The sequence below is a fragment of the Aplysia californica genome, unplaced genomic scaffold, assembly GCF_000002075.1.
Source record: "Aplysia californica isolate F4 #8 unplaced genomic scaffold, AplCal3.0 scaffold00092, whole genome shotgun sequence".
Taxonomy (NCBI): domain Eukaryota; kingdom Metazoa; phylum Mollusca; class Gastropoda; order Aplysiida; family Aplysiidae; genus Aplysia; species Aplysia californica.
In genome coordinates, this window is record NW_004797362.1 from 1355671 (window position 1) to 1371595 (window position 15925).

The 15925-nt window shown below is 40.4% G+C and overlaps 1 protein-coding gene across 1 annotated transcript in view; it reads left to right on the forward strand.

The window, feature by feature from the left end:
* Positions 1-1464: 1464 nt before the first annotated feature.
* Positions 1465-15925, forward strand: part of LOC101850155 (acetylcholine receptor subunit alpha-like) — a 47873-nt gene continuing 33412 nt past the window's right edge. The window contains exons 1-3 of the mRNA XM_035968867.1: positions 1465-1580; positions 2736-2867; positions 3330-4050. Of these exons, the coding sequence (XP_035824760.1) occupies positions 1465-1580; positions 2736-2867; positions 3330-4050 (969 nt within the window). The remainder of the gene's footprint in view (positions 1581-2735; positions 2868-3329; positions 4051-15925) is intronic.

The following is a 15925-nucleotide window of genomic DNA, read 5'->3' on the forward strand; positions in this document are numbered from 1 at the left end:
CACACACACACTCTCTCTCTCTCTCTCTCTCTCTCACACACACACACACTCAAACACACACACACAGAAGCGCACACAAGCATACACATACACACACATAACATACTCATACATACAGACGCACAGTATTATAACCTGGTTTACACATTCTTTTCTCTCTTTGTCTCTCTTCCTTTTGTAAAACTTTTATGGAGAGAGAGAGAGAGAGAGAGAGGGGGGGGGCTTCCTTTTAACTCTTACGGTGCCCGTCCACAAAAGCAGTTGATATCATTAAATGATTATTTTTATCTCCAATGTAAAACAGACTCTTTGTTTCAGAATCGTAGGCGCATTCTTCGCTGATATTTTACTCTTGACACCATCTGCTTCTTGTCAGTTTACCGGCCTCTCCCAACACAATCTTCAGGCTGTCTCATCTACATCCAACTGGTCACGCCCAACTTCCATGAAAAGTTAATAATCAGGACATGCTGGTATAACACTAATATTCACACGACCAATCCCATTCTCGGCGGTCATATAACCTTATTATGCAGTTGCGAGCGTCGTAAAACTTATACTAAAACAAACAATCCCATTCACCTGTAACCCTGTTTGCTGCCTTCTCTAATTGTTTCACGTTCTCACTGGCGACAATTGTAAGGAACATGTTTGAGGAACTAATGGACTAGTCAACAGATACATAACATTTGGACGACGTTCGTTATGAAATGAATAACAATATTAACTAATTGGCTTTATCAAACTCGGTATTACAAAAGCAAAACTTATATGTGAGCAGGCAAAGACTGACGTCATGTTTCCTTTTTTTTTTTTTTTAAATCGATCTCTTGCTGCTCGTATTATATTTCATAAGACAATCGGCGGGCAGTGGCCAAGTGAGGCAAAGGAGGTAAACTGGTTAAATTACACGCCAGGATATAAGAGAGTGACTTGTGTCGGAAACAGTTTTCATGCTTTAGGTTTATGTGAGCATAAATCATTCAGCATCAACGCTAGAAGTTATTTTAACCCAGAAAAAAACATTTTTGCAACAACAGAAAACAGCTCTTCATTTCAAATTCAGGACGGAAGAAAAATATCTGACCGCAGTAAAAGAGAATATAAAGGCGCCAGCAGTCTAGACAGTCTTGCAGAATAGATTTAATGACCTTTACTTACAGCAGCAAAAGTTGTTTCTTATTCCCTGAAGGGTACAATGTAAAACTGGATTTCAGAACACGCTAACGGAAGTTTTATACTGTTGAATTAAAAAAAACAAAAAAACGCTTCATCCGCAATTTAAAAAAAGGCTTATTGTATCACTTTTTGTTGGACTCTTCACCTGCAAACCCTATCATAATAATTGGTAGATGACCAAAGAGGAACCAACCAGTTGATGACCAAATTGAGACCGGCGCATGTTTGCACATAAGCCAAGTGTGTTATCTTTTGCAGGTGGTCTAATTATACGGGATCTTCAGTATGAGAGTCACAATTCCATTGCTTCTGTGTCTGGTGACAGTTCAGGCGACGCCGATCACTTCGGCAACTACCGATGATTTTCTCAGACTTCACCAGAAACTAACCAGCAATTACAGGTAAGGGCTGTTCTCGCGGTACTTACTATATAAGTGTTATTTGTTTTTCAATTTGTTTTTACAGTATTATCTTAACAGTCTTCGAACTGCACGAAATTCGTGAGTTCAACTCTTGCACGGAAAAGAACAAGGTTATTTCTTAGAGCATCTCCGTCTTTCGTTTGCGAAACTGCATTCGACATAGTGCAAGTTGATCTTGACAGCCATATTCAAAACAACTCGTCTCCCAGATCAACTGAACTATGTCTGAGCGAACAAAACTCAAAAATTAATATTAATAAATGAGTGGTCATGGGCAGGGACCTTTTTATTTTTTGTTGCATGAATCACACTATGAATTTCTAAAAATTAAAATAAAGTCAAAGACCCAAATGTTTGAAATTTCAGAGTTGACTTGAGATCTAATGAAAAATATGTTTACATTCTTTACTTATATCACGCCGTATTCTAAGACAGTTCAGTAGTGAGTGAACAGATCAGGGGAAACTGAAACGAGTTTCTATGGCATTGGTATGGGCCTTCATTTGTGAGCAATATTTTAGACCCTAATCTCAAATACAGGACGTTTAAGTGTGCAGATCAACGATGGGTAGAGTTTTCTCGAGTTAGTTGATACGTCGTTCATGTTGTATGTATCAACAGCTTTATGTAATCGGTATGCCTTGTCTATTGTCAACGCGGTACGATCATGACTTCATGCATTACTAAAGTTTTAAAAGTAAGTTATTCCCTGTCTTTTCTTGACGTAGACCGTAATGATTGCTTGTTTATAACTTGGAAAGAAATGTGTTTGCGCATCTACTGTGGTAAAAGACCATCGTGCACAGAATGCATTGGTGATTCAGCTTGATTTTAACTGAATGTTGACTAAGACAAATATTATAGTAGCATCTTAACGTTATGCTATTCCGAGGTGATATTCCAAAATATAAGCAAAGTTGCGTTTCAATGGTGTTTATGGGGAGGGAGAAAAGGTGGCTAAATTTAGCCTGTTTTAAAGTAAATATATTGTGATACTTACAAATTTTCATTTCTTACGTGCCGCAACCATTTACACCCCCCCCCTCCTTTTTATATTGAGATACGAACCCGGAGTCACCATAATAAAATAGACGGTTCTTTTTTACACATTCATGTTCCTATTTCTTTTTGCAGTACCCACATGCGTCCTGTTCTGAACCAGTCTGAGAGTTTGCCCGTTCGTGTGTCTACTCGTCTGTTGTCTGTGACGGGAGTGGACGAGCCTCGGCAACTGGTCACCATCGTATGTGCAGTCCGATACAGCTGGTGGGTAATGTGAAATAACTGTAACTATTGTATGACCTCATCCACACAGTTTAAATATAATATCTTAAAGGGCTGGGCTGCTTTATTCCCTCCTGTACCTCTCAGTAGTAACATCTCTAGAGAAATGTGAAGATGCATGACAGAAAAATACTTAAATGTGATGAGGACGAAATCAAGGTTTCGTTCAGTTTTACCATCGAGATTATTTTCACTTGGCTTATTTAATCTTTGTTAGGAAGGGACTAAAGAAGCAGTTTGCATTTTTCAAAAGGGTTTTGGTTTTGACTACTGTAACTTAGATTAAAAAAACAACAACCGAAGATTGAGGTAGGAGTTTTCAGGACTCTCCTTATTCCTTTCTTGATCATTTCAGAGATAGACCTGGTTCCTGCTCCTAAACAACCATTCACTTTTTGTCACGTTGTACTCATACCATACAATACCGTCTTTGCTTTCCTTTAGGTTTGACCCGTTCTTAACCTGGGACCCAGCTGAGTATGGCGGAATTGACGTCATGTACCTGGAGCAGGACAACATCTGGACACCAGACATGTACCAGCTCCACTCCCCTGACGGGAGAGGAGTACTCACAGAGCTACCCACACATCACATAACTCTGCCTTCAGGTAAGGTGACCTACAGATCAACAGGTACCTTCACGACGTTTTGCAACCTGGACATGACCTACTTTCCTTATGACCAACAGACCTGTTTGTTCAAGTTCGGGGTGTTGGATGCCGTGCTGAAGAACGTTGAGCTCGTCTCAGACGGTGTTGAAGTGTCTCAGGAATTCGTAGGCCACATAGAGTGGGACGTGGAAGACATGCAACTAGTCCAGGCCGTTTATGGACGAGAGGACGAACAATTTAGCGTTACGGAAGTTGTCGTGACACTTAGAAGACGTCCGAGGTATTTCGAGGTGAGCATGATCGTACCTGTGTCTGTGGTGAGTTTCCTGAGCCTACCGAGTTTCTTGGTGTCCGCGGAGAGTGGAGAGAGGCTGAGTTACTCCCTGACTGTCCTCCTCTCTCTAGCAGTCTACGTGAGCAGCACCAGCAGTCTCATGCCTCACTCGTCCATCAAACTGCCGCTCTTACTGCTCTATTTGCTCATGCTTTTTCTACTCAGCTCTCTGTGTGTACTCATCAACGTGTTACTCATATATCTTCGCCGTACTGGCAAGGTACGCTTAGTTCAAGGCTCAAAAGTGCTGAAGTTCTGTGGCTTCAATTTTATCATAAAAACTGCTGATGTATCTCCGACTTACAGTCAAGAGCAAAGGCCATGCATGTTTGCAGATTTGGGCACTATTCGAAAAGACAATTTTCAGAGAAAACTACAAGTTTCGGAAGACGTTTTCATAATTGAAAGAGAGGTGCACAACTATTTTCCATCGAGGGAGGGCGATAGAGCATCAGGTAGCGTCACTGAAATGTACGAACGAATTTCAGGAGAGAAAAGCAAACCAGACACCTGCAAGAAAAAAGAATATTATGTTAACAATTCTGCCATTGACCCTGATTTAGAAGAACTGGGAACTCAACTGGACAAATGTGCACTCTTGATTTTTACGTTATCCTATTTTGTCATAATAAGTATTACTTTTTTTCTTTTTCATTTTCAAGGATCGTAAAGCCTGTATTTGTTTATAGCTGCCCCCGTTTTCATAATACTGTGTGTTTTGCAATATTCTTATTTATTCGTATTCTTATTTCTTTTCCGTTCATTTCAAATTCTTTTTTAGCTACAGCCCCTAACTTTCTTCCTTACTGGGGATGAAAATACATGGGTGTTTTTTTCTTCAGAAATAGTCCTTTTGAAAACATGAGAGAGCAACAACTTCTATGATGACGAAGTTGGAATGGTGCCAAGATGTGGTGGTTATGTGGTTTGTGTGCTCTGGAATATGTTCTCTGTATTAGTCCCCTTTTCTCTTAAGTGTCCTTTTGTTTTGATTTTCACCCCGAAGACGAGTGCTCTGCTTTCCAAACAATTCATGTTTTTAGTGGTGATTGTAACTCGTGCATAAATAAAAAAACCCATAGACCAAACTGTTTTACTCCTATTTGATATTACAAAAAGAGAGGAAGGCAGAGAAGGAGATGGGAGGACAACATTACAGAGTGGACAGGAAAGACGATGGGTGACAATCTGAGGAGTGCAGAGGACAAAAATAGATGTCGAGAGCTGGTTTTCCAATGCAGTGGTGCCCCAACGGTTGCCCCAACCACGGGATAGAAGAAGAAGAAGAAGATGTTACGATATATATTTTGCAAGATTCGTTGTACATTGGGGAAGCCCAGCAGCTTTTAAAAATGGTTAGGATCCCCAGTCATCCTGCAACGCAAATAAAAACCTATTGCTTTCGCTTTGATGTTTTATCCCTTTCTGGTTTAACTCTTTTTCTGTCTAGATATAAATCTATCTCAAATCAGATTTAGTATGTTTAAAACATATTTTGTTTCCGTCTTTGTAGACTGGTATGTCGGAAGGGTGTGCTATAATGCTCATAAAGAAAATGCTTGACTTACAGCAAGAACGATTAAGGACTGCATGCATAAAAGGGATATTATGTTTCATTTGTTGTTGTAACGTTGTCCTAATGCGTATGCAGTTCGTCAGCGAGTCACTGGAACCTGGGCGCTTGCAAATGATCGGAGATCAGACGCTACCAGTCCTTGAATTGACTCTGTACTTACTTATTGCGTATTCTCTCCGTTGCTCCAATAGCTGCTGTGTATAATTAACTTAAGCACTGATTACAGATGAAGGCCTCTGTGAAATAAAGGCTGTTAGTTGGATTCTGACTGAGTGCGTGCGTCATTCTTTTTTAACCTAAGATAAAGATTGGTATTATCTTTGATTTTGGTTGTGTCAAAGACTCGTGTCACAACATTTTGATTGTGGATGGTTTGAGGGTGCCACCGCCAGGTACTTCTTTCTTTTTCCTCTAAAATCACGTATGTCTATTTGTCTCACCCAATTTCTGCTCAATACCAAGAACGTACGACTGACTTTCCTGTTACCAAAATGGTTGCTGATCTTGTGCAGAACAGCTCAGGAGACATGAGATGCAGCCCCAATCTTGCTGAGAGTACTGGTTCTTCATCCCTTCACCCCCCCCCTAAATAGTCTCAAGGTCCTCCAGAACTATTATAGGGTGGTGAAGTATCAGTCAGCGTTCACTGGGATCACAGAATCACGGACCACCTTAATCTTTCCAAGCGCGCGTTGTTTCACATGCTGCCCGATGTGTGCTGCTTGGGATTTTGGAAGTCAAGATTTTATTTTCTGTGGACCCAAACCTTCAAAATTTGCTGCCCATTTCAAAATGTACCTTTTGTTTTGGACCTTCATGTTTTTCAGATAAGATAAGATAAGCTAAATCTTTATTGTCCAGATCCTGGTACATTGGTTTGGTGTTTCACCGCATACACACACATATCTACTCTCTCTCTCTCTCTCTCTCTCTCTCTCTCTCTCTCTCTCTCTCTCTCTCTCTCTCGCTCTCTCTGTCTCTCTCTCTCTAACACACACACACACACACACACACACACACACACACACACACACACACACACACACACACACACACACTCACACACACAATCACACAAGCACACAAACTGATACCTATTCTGTATTCCTACGCAAATAATGTGCGGGTCGATTTGGGAAATTGTGTATAATAATCTCTTCACAGCAAAAGCGCGCTGTACAGGAGTGGACTGATTTGTTCTCTTGCCATTGAGCCACCACAATAAAAATATTATTAACATTTCTTTGGGCAATCTTTTTTGGTTAGCTGGTACTTTTCATTGACGTTCGATATCTGAATATCTTTTTAAAGTGAGTCAATTCTTACTATTTATTGATCATCAATAAACTGTCATATTGGGTTTAGGAATAAGGAACTTCGTTGTTACATGCAAAAGACGGGAGTTCAATTTCTATATGAAAAGGTTGTTGTTTTTTTTCAATCCATCTGTCTCCGTCTGCTGGGATGTTATTGTATCTCTTTCAGCCTGAGTTCCCGCTGAACAACAGGGCCGAAACAGTCCGCTTCCTAATTGATCTAATTTGTGTCCTTGAAAAAACTTGAAATATCTACAATTACAATTACTTCATTAAATAAGATCAATAAATTGGAATGTATTTTGAGCCTACTTCACCAACTAACACGTTTACCACTATTTGTGGTTTTTTTTCAACATTTTAATATTTTTGGACACATGCCATGTCGGTCGAAATAAAGCCGGACAATTTCCGAGACTTAGAATTGTATGGCGTATCCTCAAGGAGATGAGCTGATCCACTTTTTGGGTGATCGTGTATGACATTTCAGATTTTTTTCCCTTCATTTCTGACAGCGAATCCGAATCCTCCTCAATTTCGCCTAGTCAAAATGTGACCATACTCTTATTGAACGCTAGACGCGTTTGGGTCTTTCTAAAAAAAACTCGTTCTGACTTCAGAGCACTGGTGATAAGAATGATGCGAGTGAAAGAAGAGAAAAACTCTCCGTACATCTAGGACTGTAAGAGCTTGAGAAAAAAACCTGTCGCACGATACAGAGTATGTGTAAGGGGAGCCTGCAAGCCTTTGAGCAGCCGTGGTCTGGTAAGCCGAACAGATTAAGCGTGCGGACAGGATGCCAATGAAGACATCGAGGAGAAGGGCGGGCTGATAGCGAGCGTGGGACGATCCTCAGGAGGGATTAGCCCTAATCTTTGGGTGAAAGGCGAGCTGTGACCAGCCATTAAGGGACCCTCAGCCCTCTGGGGAGCGTTACGGTGGACTGGGGTTCACTGCTTATCCTTAGTGTAGAGAGTAGAGAGGAGGTGATGGGGCTTTTATTTATGTCATTTGTGTTTCCTTCGTCCATTTCTAGAAAGGGGGAGATCAAGGTGAAACTCCGAAATATTTTGAAGTTGCTTTTTGCTTTTTTTTTTCGTGCATCAAACAATCCTTATACTGACCAGTCGTAGGTGATCGAAAATTTTCTTCATGTAGATATTTTACGCCTCGATCTGCACAATTTAGATCTTTTAGCAGATGGACTGCTTCAACCCAGCCTGTCAGGGCCTACCCAGGTTGAGTGGGATACAACGTGCCACCAAAAAGGCTGGGATACTCGTAAAAAAGGGATACTCGTAAAAAATCTCCTTACATGGGATTCAAACTCAGGATTCCTGCATGAAATGAGAAAGTGCCTGACCACCTCACCTCAGACGCCGGCATTCGGATGTAACCCCAAATAAGAGATGGCCAACATGGAAGGAACATTTTTTATTAGTCTTGCACGAAAAAATCGTTATTCTTCAGGTGCACTTCTTTTTTCTCAAACAAACAAGCAAACAAACAAACCCATTAGTCTATTGGGAAGTATGTACGTTGCGTTTCTTTTTATTCGATGTGAAAAGTTTTCAATCTGATTTTACTTCATTTCTATCTTCAGTACTGACAACTAGGCTTTAAAAACTAGGAAAGTCACTTATTCCAACTGATTAACTGTTTACAAAAAAGTCCTAGTCCTACTCTCTGGATAACAGAATAGCTTCAATCAGTTGCCTGTGACCTCGGGTGTCAACTTTTTACTTCTGACCTTGTCACAATGGTTTATGGGCAGCCACCGTTGGTAGAAGGACTGAGGTTTTCTCGATTATCTCCCTTGCTCCTGAACTAAAGCGTCTCTCTCTCTCTCTCTCTCTCTCTCTCTCTCTCTCTCTCTCTCTCTCTCTCTCTCTCTCTCTCTCTCTCTCTCTCTCTCTCTCTCGCTCTTTCGCTCTCTCTCTCTTAATCTCTCTCTTTCACACTTTATATACATATATATATATATATATATATATATATATATATATATATATATATATATATATATATATATATATATATATATCTTAATATTATTTCTCTCTCTGCCTCTCTTTCTCGACGTTGTGTCTCTCTATCTATCTTGTTTCGCTCCTCTTTGTTTCTCTTTGGTTCCCTCTCTCTCTCTCTCTCTCTCTCTCTCTCTCTCTCTCTCTGTGTGTGTATCTCTTTCTCTGTATCTCTCTCACTCTCTTTCTCTCACTCACTCTCACCCACTCTCTCAATCTCTCCTTCCCTTTCTCTCTCTCTCTTTTTCTCTTTCTCTCTTCACCTCTTAAGTCAGTTTCTCACTTTATCGTACTCATCAATGACTTTGGTTCTTTATATCCACAACATGGGGAAGAGAAAGAGATAGTGAGAAAGAGAAAGAGAGAGTGAGGAGGTGGAGTAGGAGGAGTAGAAGGAGGAGGAGTAGGAGGAGTAGGAGGAGGAGTAGGAGGAGTAGGAGGAGGAGGAGTAGGAGTAGGAGGAGGAGGAGGAGGAGTAGGAGGAGGAGGAGGAGGAGGAGGAGGAGGAAGAAGACAGGGTTTCCATGACGTGGACAAACAACCCAACGGAAAGTAATATCCTTTTTGATTTGGCAATAAAACTCTTCGCATCTTCTGCCTCTTCTCGGGTTTCCATTCAACTCATATTTGAACATACACAAGATGCTTCTCAGTTAAATACAAATCATTACCAGTTGAAGGACTCCTTTTTATTCGAACAACATTACGTGTAAGAATTGCGCATATTATGGAAACAGCTTTACCAGCCGTGACTTAAGTTTACGAGACATTAAACTTTTAGAATCCACCTACTGCCGTTTTCATGTCTCAAAATGGTTTTGCCTGTCGCCTCTAAAATAAAATTCAAACCAGTGTCTATGAGATGCTTACCCACATGTATAAAAAGTTACCTGTTTTTCTCACGTCAACGATATCATCAACAAAAGAAGTTCTGCATTCAATGACCCTCGAATTATTAAAACTGTTTATGTGTATGCAGATATACTGTGGTACACCCATGGCCTTTCAGAAGCCATGCTTTGGTGAATTACGTCAAAAGGATGCTAATATTATTATTACTATTTTAATGGCAATTTTAATTTTTGCAACCAGCTTCTCAGTCACAGTTTGAGATTCGAGCTAGATTGCTCTTACTTGGAATTTAAATGACCTGTTCATCATTTGTGCAATCTCGTGCATCACGTGCCGACTTTGGATGTACTTTGAAGTCATGAAGCTTACACATACCGAGCATGAATGAACCTACAGGCATGAGAAGTATGGAAGCCATTAAAACATGGATGCTTTCTTATTTCACAATAAAGAGAGCCGAGTAGACTAAAGTTTACAGTTGGGAGGGTTTCTAAATAGATGGCTTTCGGGAAGAAGGATTTCCATCTTTCAGTTATGTATGTTGATTGTCCTATTTTCATATCCCGTAGCTTCCTTTTTATTTCTCCAATCTCTCTCTCTCTCTCTCTCTCTCTCTCTCTCTCTCTCTCTCTCTCTCTCTTTTCCCACCTCCTTTTTCAACCAAACTCATTCTCTCTCCACCTTTCACCGATTATAATTCGTAGTTTCCCTCTACCACCACAAAAACATCATTACCCTTTTACCTTTTACTACCGTGCCCCTCAGAGACATATAATAAACATAGTCATTTTACTCAAATTCTATTACTTGCAAGACCACCCTTTCACGTCTCCTTCTATCCACATTAATCCGTACACCTACCAGAGAGTCTTGTTGTGTCCTAGATACCCAGATACTCATAGCTCCCCCCCCCCTCCCTGTCATTTATTCTTCCTAACAATTTTTTTTTCTACTTTTATGACGGAGTCAGAAGCGTAATGGTTAAGGTCTCAGCCGTCTTGTGCAAAGCACAGTATATGAGTTTGATTCACCAGAAGAAAACTATTTTTTGGGGGCAGTTCTTTTTTTCCCTGGGATTCAATACCCTTCTTATCCCATGTTGATTCAGGTAGGATGGATCAAAGCAGGCCGTCTTCGAAACGAATATTTTTTGCTGTTTTTTCGGAGGGGAGGGGGATGGGTGGCTGTAGAACATTTGCAAACAGTCAGTTTTTTTCCAGTTTTCCACGTCGTCTGACCCTACCCTACGACACCCAGCGCCCTTTCTTTCAAGAACCCCTCTCTTTCTTTCTCTCTCTGTTTCTTTTTCTATTTCCCTTTCTCCCCATCTTTACTTGTTACCTTCTGTTTTCTGTTTTGCACCTTAAAGTATTCCTATAATAATCTATCTTCTTCTTCTTCTTCTTCTTCTTCTTCTTCTTCTTCTTCTTCTTCTTCTTCTTCTTCTTCTTCTTCTTCTTCTTCTTCTTCTTCTTCTTCTTCTTCTTCTTCTTCTTCTTCTTCTTCTTCTTCTTCTCTCTCTCTCTCTCTCTCTCTCTCTCTTCTTCTTCTTCTTCTTCTTCTTCTTCTTCTTCTTCTTCTTCTTCTTCTTCTTCTTCTTCTTCTTCTTCTCTCTCTCTCTCTCTCTCTCTCTCTCTCTCTCTCTCTCTCTCTCTCTCTCTCTCTCTCTCTCTCTCTCTCTTTCTCCTTCTTTCTCTCTGTGACCATCTCTATCCCCCCCCCCGCCCCTCTTTCTCTTTTGAGTATGGATAATATTGTGTGCTTGTTTTTCAGCTCAGAGGAAAACAAAATAAAATCGTTTTGGAATGTGTATCCCGCTGTGATATTAGAAAAAAGCCTCTTAACTGATCTAAATTGCATATACTTATGCTTATATTATTATCTATTTTTATCGTTCGCAATAAAATGATGTAATGCATTAACGTCCCCCGTGTTCATAAATTACGCAAAAGTGCGTCCTTTTAGCAATATCTACATTCCTGCCATCTCCCTATTTGAACAAAAAATCGTCTGTTTATAAACTAATGGCACATCTCAGTCTGTTCGTACAGGTTGATGTCGTAAATTACAGTTCACGGTTGAGTATTCCCACCCTCAGATAGACAACATTCTTGAGCTTTTGAACTCTTCTCGAGTCTGTTTATCGTTCTGGCAGGTTTGGGCTTTGTCAGTTTGTGAAGATGTCTGAGAAGATGTCTAATGGGTTTTTGTCCTTTTTTTGCAAACAAAATATGTCTGTATTGTTTGTAACCGTATGAAACTTTATCCTAGGACAATCAGTCAGTTGAACCTTTTCTAAGGGCTACCTGTAAAAGACAATTACCGGTGCAAACGGCCATTTTCAATTTTCCCTCTTGCGTTAAAAATATTTTACACAACAATGACACAGTGTAAGGCATTCACCCTTCTCAGACGCATCTTTTCATATCGACAATAAGTGTTCGTCTTAGACAAGTTCGACTCTAGTTAGGATGCCCGTGATAGAGCCTTGGCTTGTGTGCCGAGAAGCACGTACACACTTTGTGTTGTTGGATCTGTTTAAAAACGGATATATCAGTTTAGCAGGATTTGCTTTATTTCTGACATGACACAATGCAATATTTTTCAACAACGTTTGATTTGCTTCAAAGCTTACATTGTGTTTTAAGGTACAATGTCTTACAATTATCGAGAAGAATTGTGAGGTGTGCTGACAAAATAAGTTACTTCTCCGATTTTAGGCTTATGGAAATTGATACATCAATTTTATAGGTGGAGTTTGTACAATTTGTATTTAAAAAAATTAAAGACACGGTAGACTTGGACAAAATGGCATCAATTAGAAATCTATAAATCTGACCGCAGTGTCGATTTTCGGCCGACATCTCCATTCTTGAACAGCGAGAAGTAACTCATTTTGTCAACATGCCTCACAATTGTATTGAATTTCTCTTTCTGCTAGAATGATTTCCTTCTCAGCCTGTGCTGGCCCTGGCAGGCTGAGTCGAAGTAGATAGCCTCCTAATTTATATGAGTTATGTCGATTGGGATGTTAAAAATAGCGTTTTAATAATATGGTGCAGCGATCAAAACAGCGGACTCGTGGTGCCAGCTTTAATTTAGGTAGAATGAATTGAAGAACTGAATAGGAGTTGAAAGTCGCTGTTGCAGCTATCAGGTATTGCCCTAAGTTCCTGTAGTCGACAGTTTATGTAAGGATGGACAAGGAGTGTCAAAAAGAACCCCAACTAAAACAACAACAACAACAAATAAACAAACAAACAAAAAATGCAAAACTGTCATTCCTTAGCCAGAGAAAGTTACATACCTGTTTGGGGGATAACAGCCAAAATGTTTTAAAATAATATTATACTACCACCCGGCTCGGGGCAGTCATAAAAAGAAAACTTATCAAAGCAGAATACCGTTTGTAAGTTTGGACTATTTTCTTAATATGCGGAATATGTGTTTGAGGCAAGACAGAATGTGACACGGGAGCTGGCAACAGTGAGAGCTGACTGGAGGGTCATTAAACGTTAACCTCTGAGTCAAAGATGACACCTCTAGAAATAACAGAAATGTTTCAGGACCAGCTTCATTTTTGTAACAGGCGATTTCTTTTCTTTCGCCATTGCTACAACGTTTTCCTTAATTCTGTGGCCTAGATCTAAGTCTGATATTACGCGACAAACCAGATTACAATCTGGTCTTTTAAAATGGTTGAATGTTCTCAGACATCTCAACTGCCATACATAGATCTAGGCCGACCGCACCGGGACACAACTTCATTGAACGCCAACGGAGCCAGTCACACGGGTGTCGTTCAACAATTTGTTAGGGTTTTTCACTCTTTACAAAAAGAAAATGAGGTCAAAATCTTTATACGGAATACAGATTTGATGTCGGTGTTGATAAAATATTCTCGAGGAGGGTCCAGTAATGGTTTTGTGCTGAAATATTATTGTTGAATCGTTTTTTGTCAGGGGTGCGGAGTAGAAAAGCACACAGCTCTGCGATAGTATTTATGTCTCCAGGATACACAAAGCACTGGGGGTTTTTTAAGAGAAAGAAGTCGAGGAATCATGTTAGATCAGAATGACAGGCGAGCACGTCCTTCGTCAGTGTCAAAAGAATGAGCTTCGCCTTTTCTGACGACTCGATGGAGCCAATTCATTAAACAAAATCGCGAGGATCTATAGAGGAGCTCGTTCTCTACGGTTTTGTTCCTACCCGCGCCTAGATTTTGATTGAACAAAAAGGACAGGTCTTGTATTGCGAACACAGAACTCTGTCGTCTCAGTGAAGTGACATCCGCCAGCACACTGTTGACTATAGGGAACAAGTCATGCTTAAGTAAATAAGACTTTGAAGAGAAAGATCAACTGTCGTAGAAGATTAATATCCGGCTGTCGGCAGTGCTTTATCGTGGGATTTATTTTCCACAAGACAATCATTATGTTGCAAAGTCAATGAAAGGAATTGTTTACACCTTCCGGGGGGGGGGGGGGGGGAGGGGGGGAGAGTGAGAATAAGGAGTAAAAAAAAAAGGGGGGGGGGGGGGGGGGGGGGGGGGATAGTTTGAGATGGTCTCCGCAAAAGAAGACTACGATGTGGAATACAATTTTTTCTGGCTGTTCTTCAGTTTCTGTTTTGTTGTCATTGTTGAGGTTGTTACTACGTGGTTGTTGTTGTTATAATTGCATCGGACATTGTGTCAAACCCACTCCCGGTCAGAGACATTGACAGTTTAGACGTCGGGCTACCAAACTCGTAATTGTGATTTTGCGTCCACTTCAATCGGTCCTATAGGTGATTTAGGTTAAATGTGGAAGGTCAACACCTTATAAACCTTATAGTGTTGTTTCTGGTGTTAAACCTGTACAATTTCGCCCATTTTTCGCTCACCAGACTTGACCAGCGTGTAAAAGCTGTAAAGACAACCCCCGAGATGTGTCAATGTCAGACTTAAGTTTGCTTCTTATTTGGTTTGTGTCAGCCATTGCAGTACAGTTGCAATTGTCTAAGACGACCTCCCATTATATAAACGAAAGTTGTTGTCTTAGACAGGTAAACGTCCTACCCAGGGTCGAACATTTTTTTTTTTAATACATAAAAGATGGATTGGGAAGTGGGGTTTTTTGTGACCCTTTGTATTTCTCTTACTCAAAGTAAGAACATATTATAATGTTTTTCGTTCGTCTGCATACGACTGAGCCAGTTTACAATTGAGGAGAATACTCTGTTAAAACAATCAGCTGGATTCCACATGGGGTTTGAACTGGAGGTCCACAGTGTAAGAAATGAGTGTCCTTAACTTCCACAGTACTTTCTGACCCCCATTACTGGATCACCAAGAATGGATACCCGAGATTATCTCAGCCAGCCCCTCTGGATGTCACCAGATACCCTGGCACACGCAGCCATCAGGCTTCCTTCGTAGGTCCACTGAATACGCTTACTTAACTCTTGATCCCTGCCAGCGGGGTAGTTTGACGTCACCAGACATTGAATTACCAAGGTCAAGGGTGTTTAATCCGTGAAATTCACACCTTGTTTATCAAACAGAGGGGCTCTAATGAGTTGTTGTAACGTTGGGAAATGAAGCCTGAGGAAGGCTCAGGCGTTTGGAACCTACGGATCAGTTTTGGCGTCGCGCAGAACAACTGGAGAAGTCCCTGACATACACTTGACGCGGTTCACCATAACAAATACAAAGATGCGTTGCTAATTGCTCCAAAAACTTAGACTTGGGTGAAAAAGTAAAATGTTTTTAGATGATTTTAGATACACACTTTGGTCTTTCGGTCTTGACGTAGATTCGGATCTTCCGTTCTGTCTGAGGGTAAATTGTAACTTAACAACTGGGTCTAACGGTTTCACGTCAAGAAGCAGACGTTTGACACAAAAAAGAAAATAACTGTGGAGTTCAGGGTATGGAGGGGGGGGTATGCTTTCTGTACTGCTTTCGCAGCTCAGTTGTTTAAATCTGTTTGATACTTCATAATTTAAAAAACAACAACAAAAAACAGCAGCAACAACAACAACAACAACAACAACAACAACAACAACAACAACAACAAAACGAGGCTTTATCTTTACTGTGATATAAGGCTGTATGATTACTATTGTTATTTCTATCTGTAACATTTGTATGATCTTCAAGCCTTTGCCATTTTTGCAAATAGGTATTATAGTATTGCTTTCTAGTTTCATAGTTGTTCGTCAGTTTGGTTCGTCCCTTATATCAAATGTGTTTTAGTGTTATAGCCGTGTGTGAGTGTTATTGTGTGTGTGTGTGTGTGTGTGTGTGTGTGTGTGTGTGTGTGTGTGAGAGAGAGAGAGAGA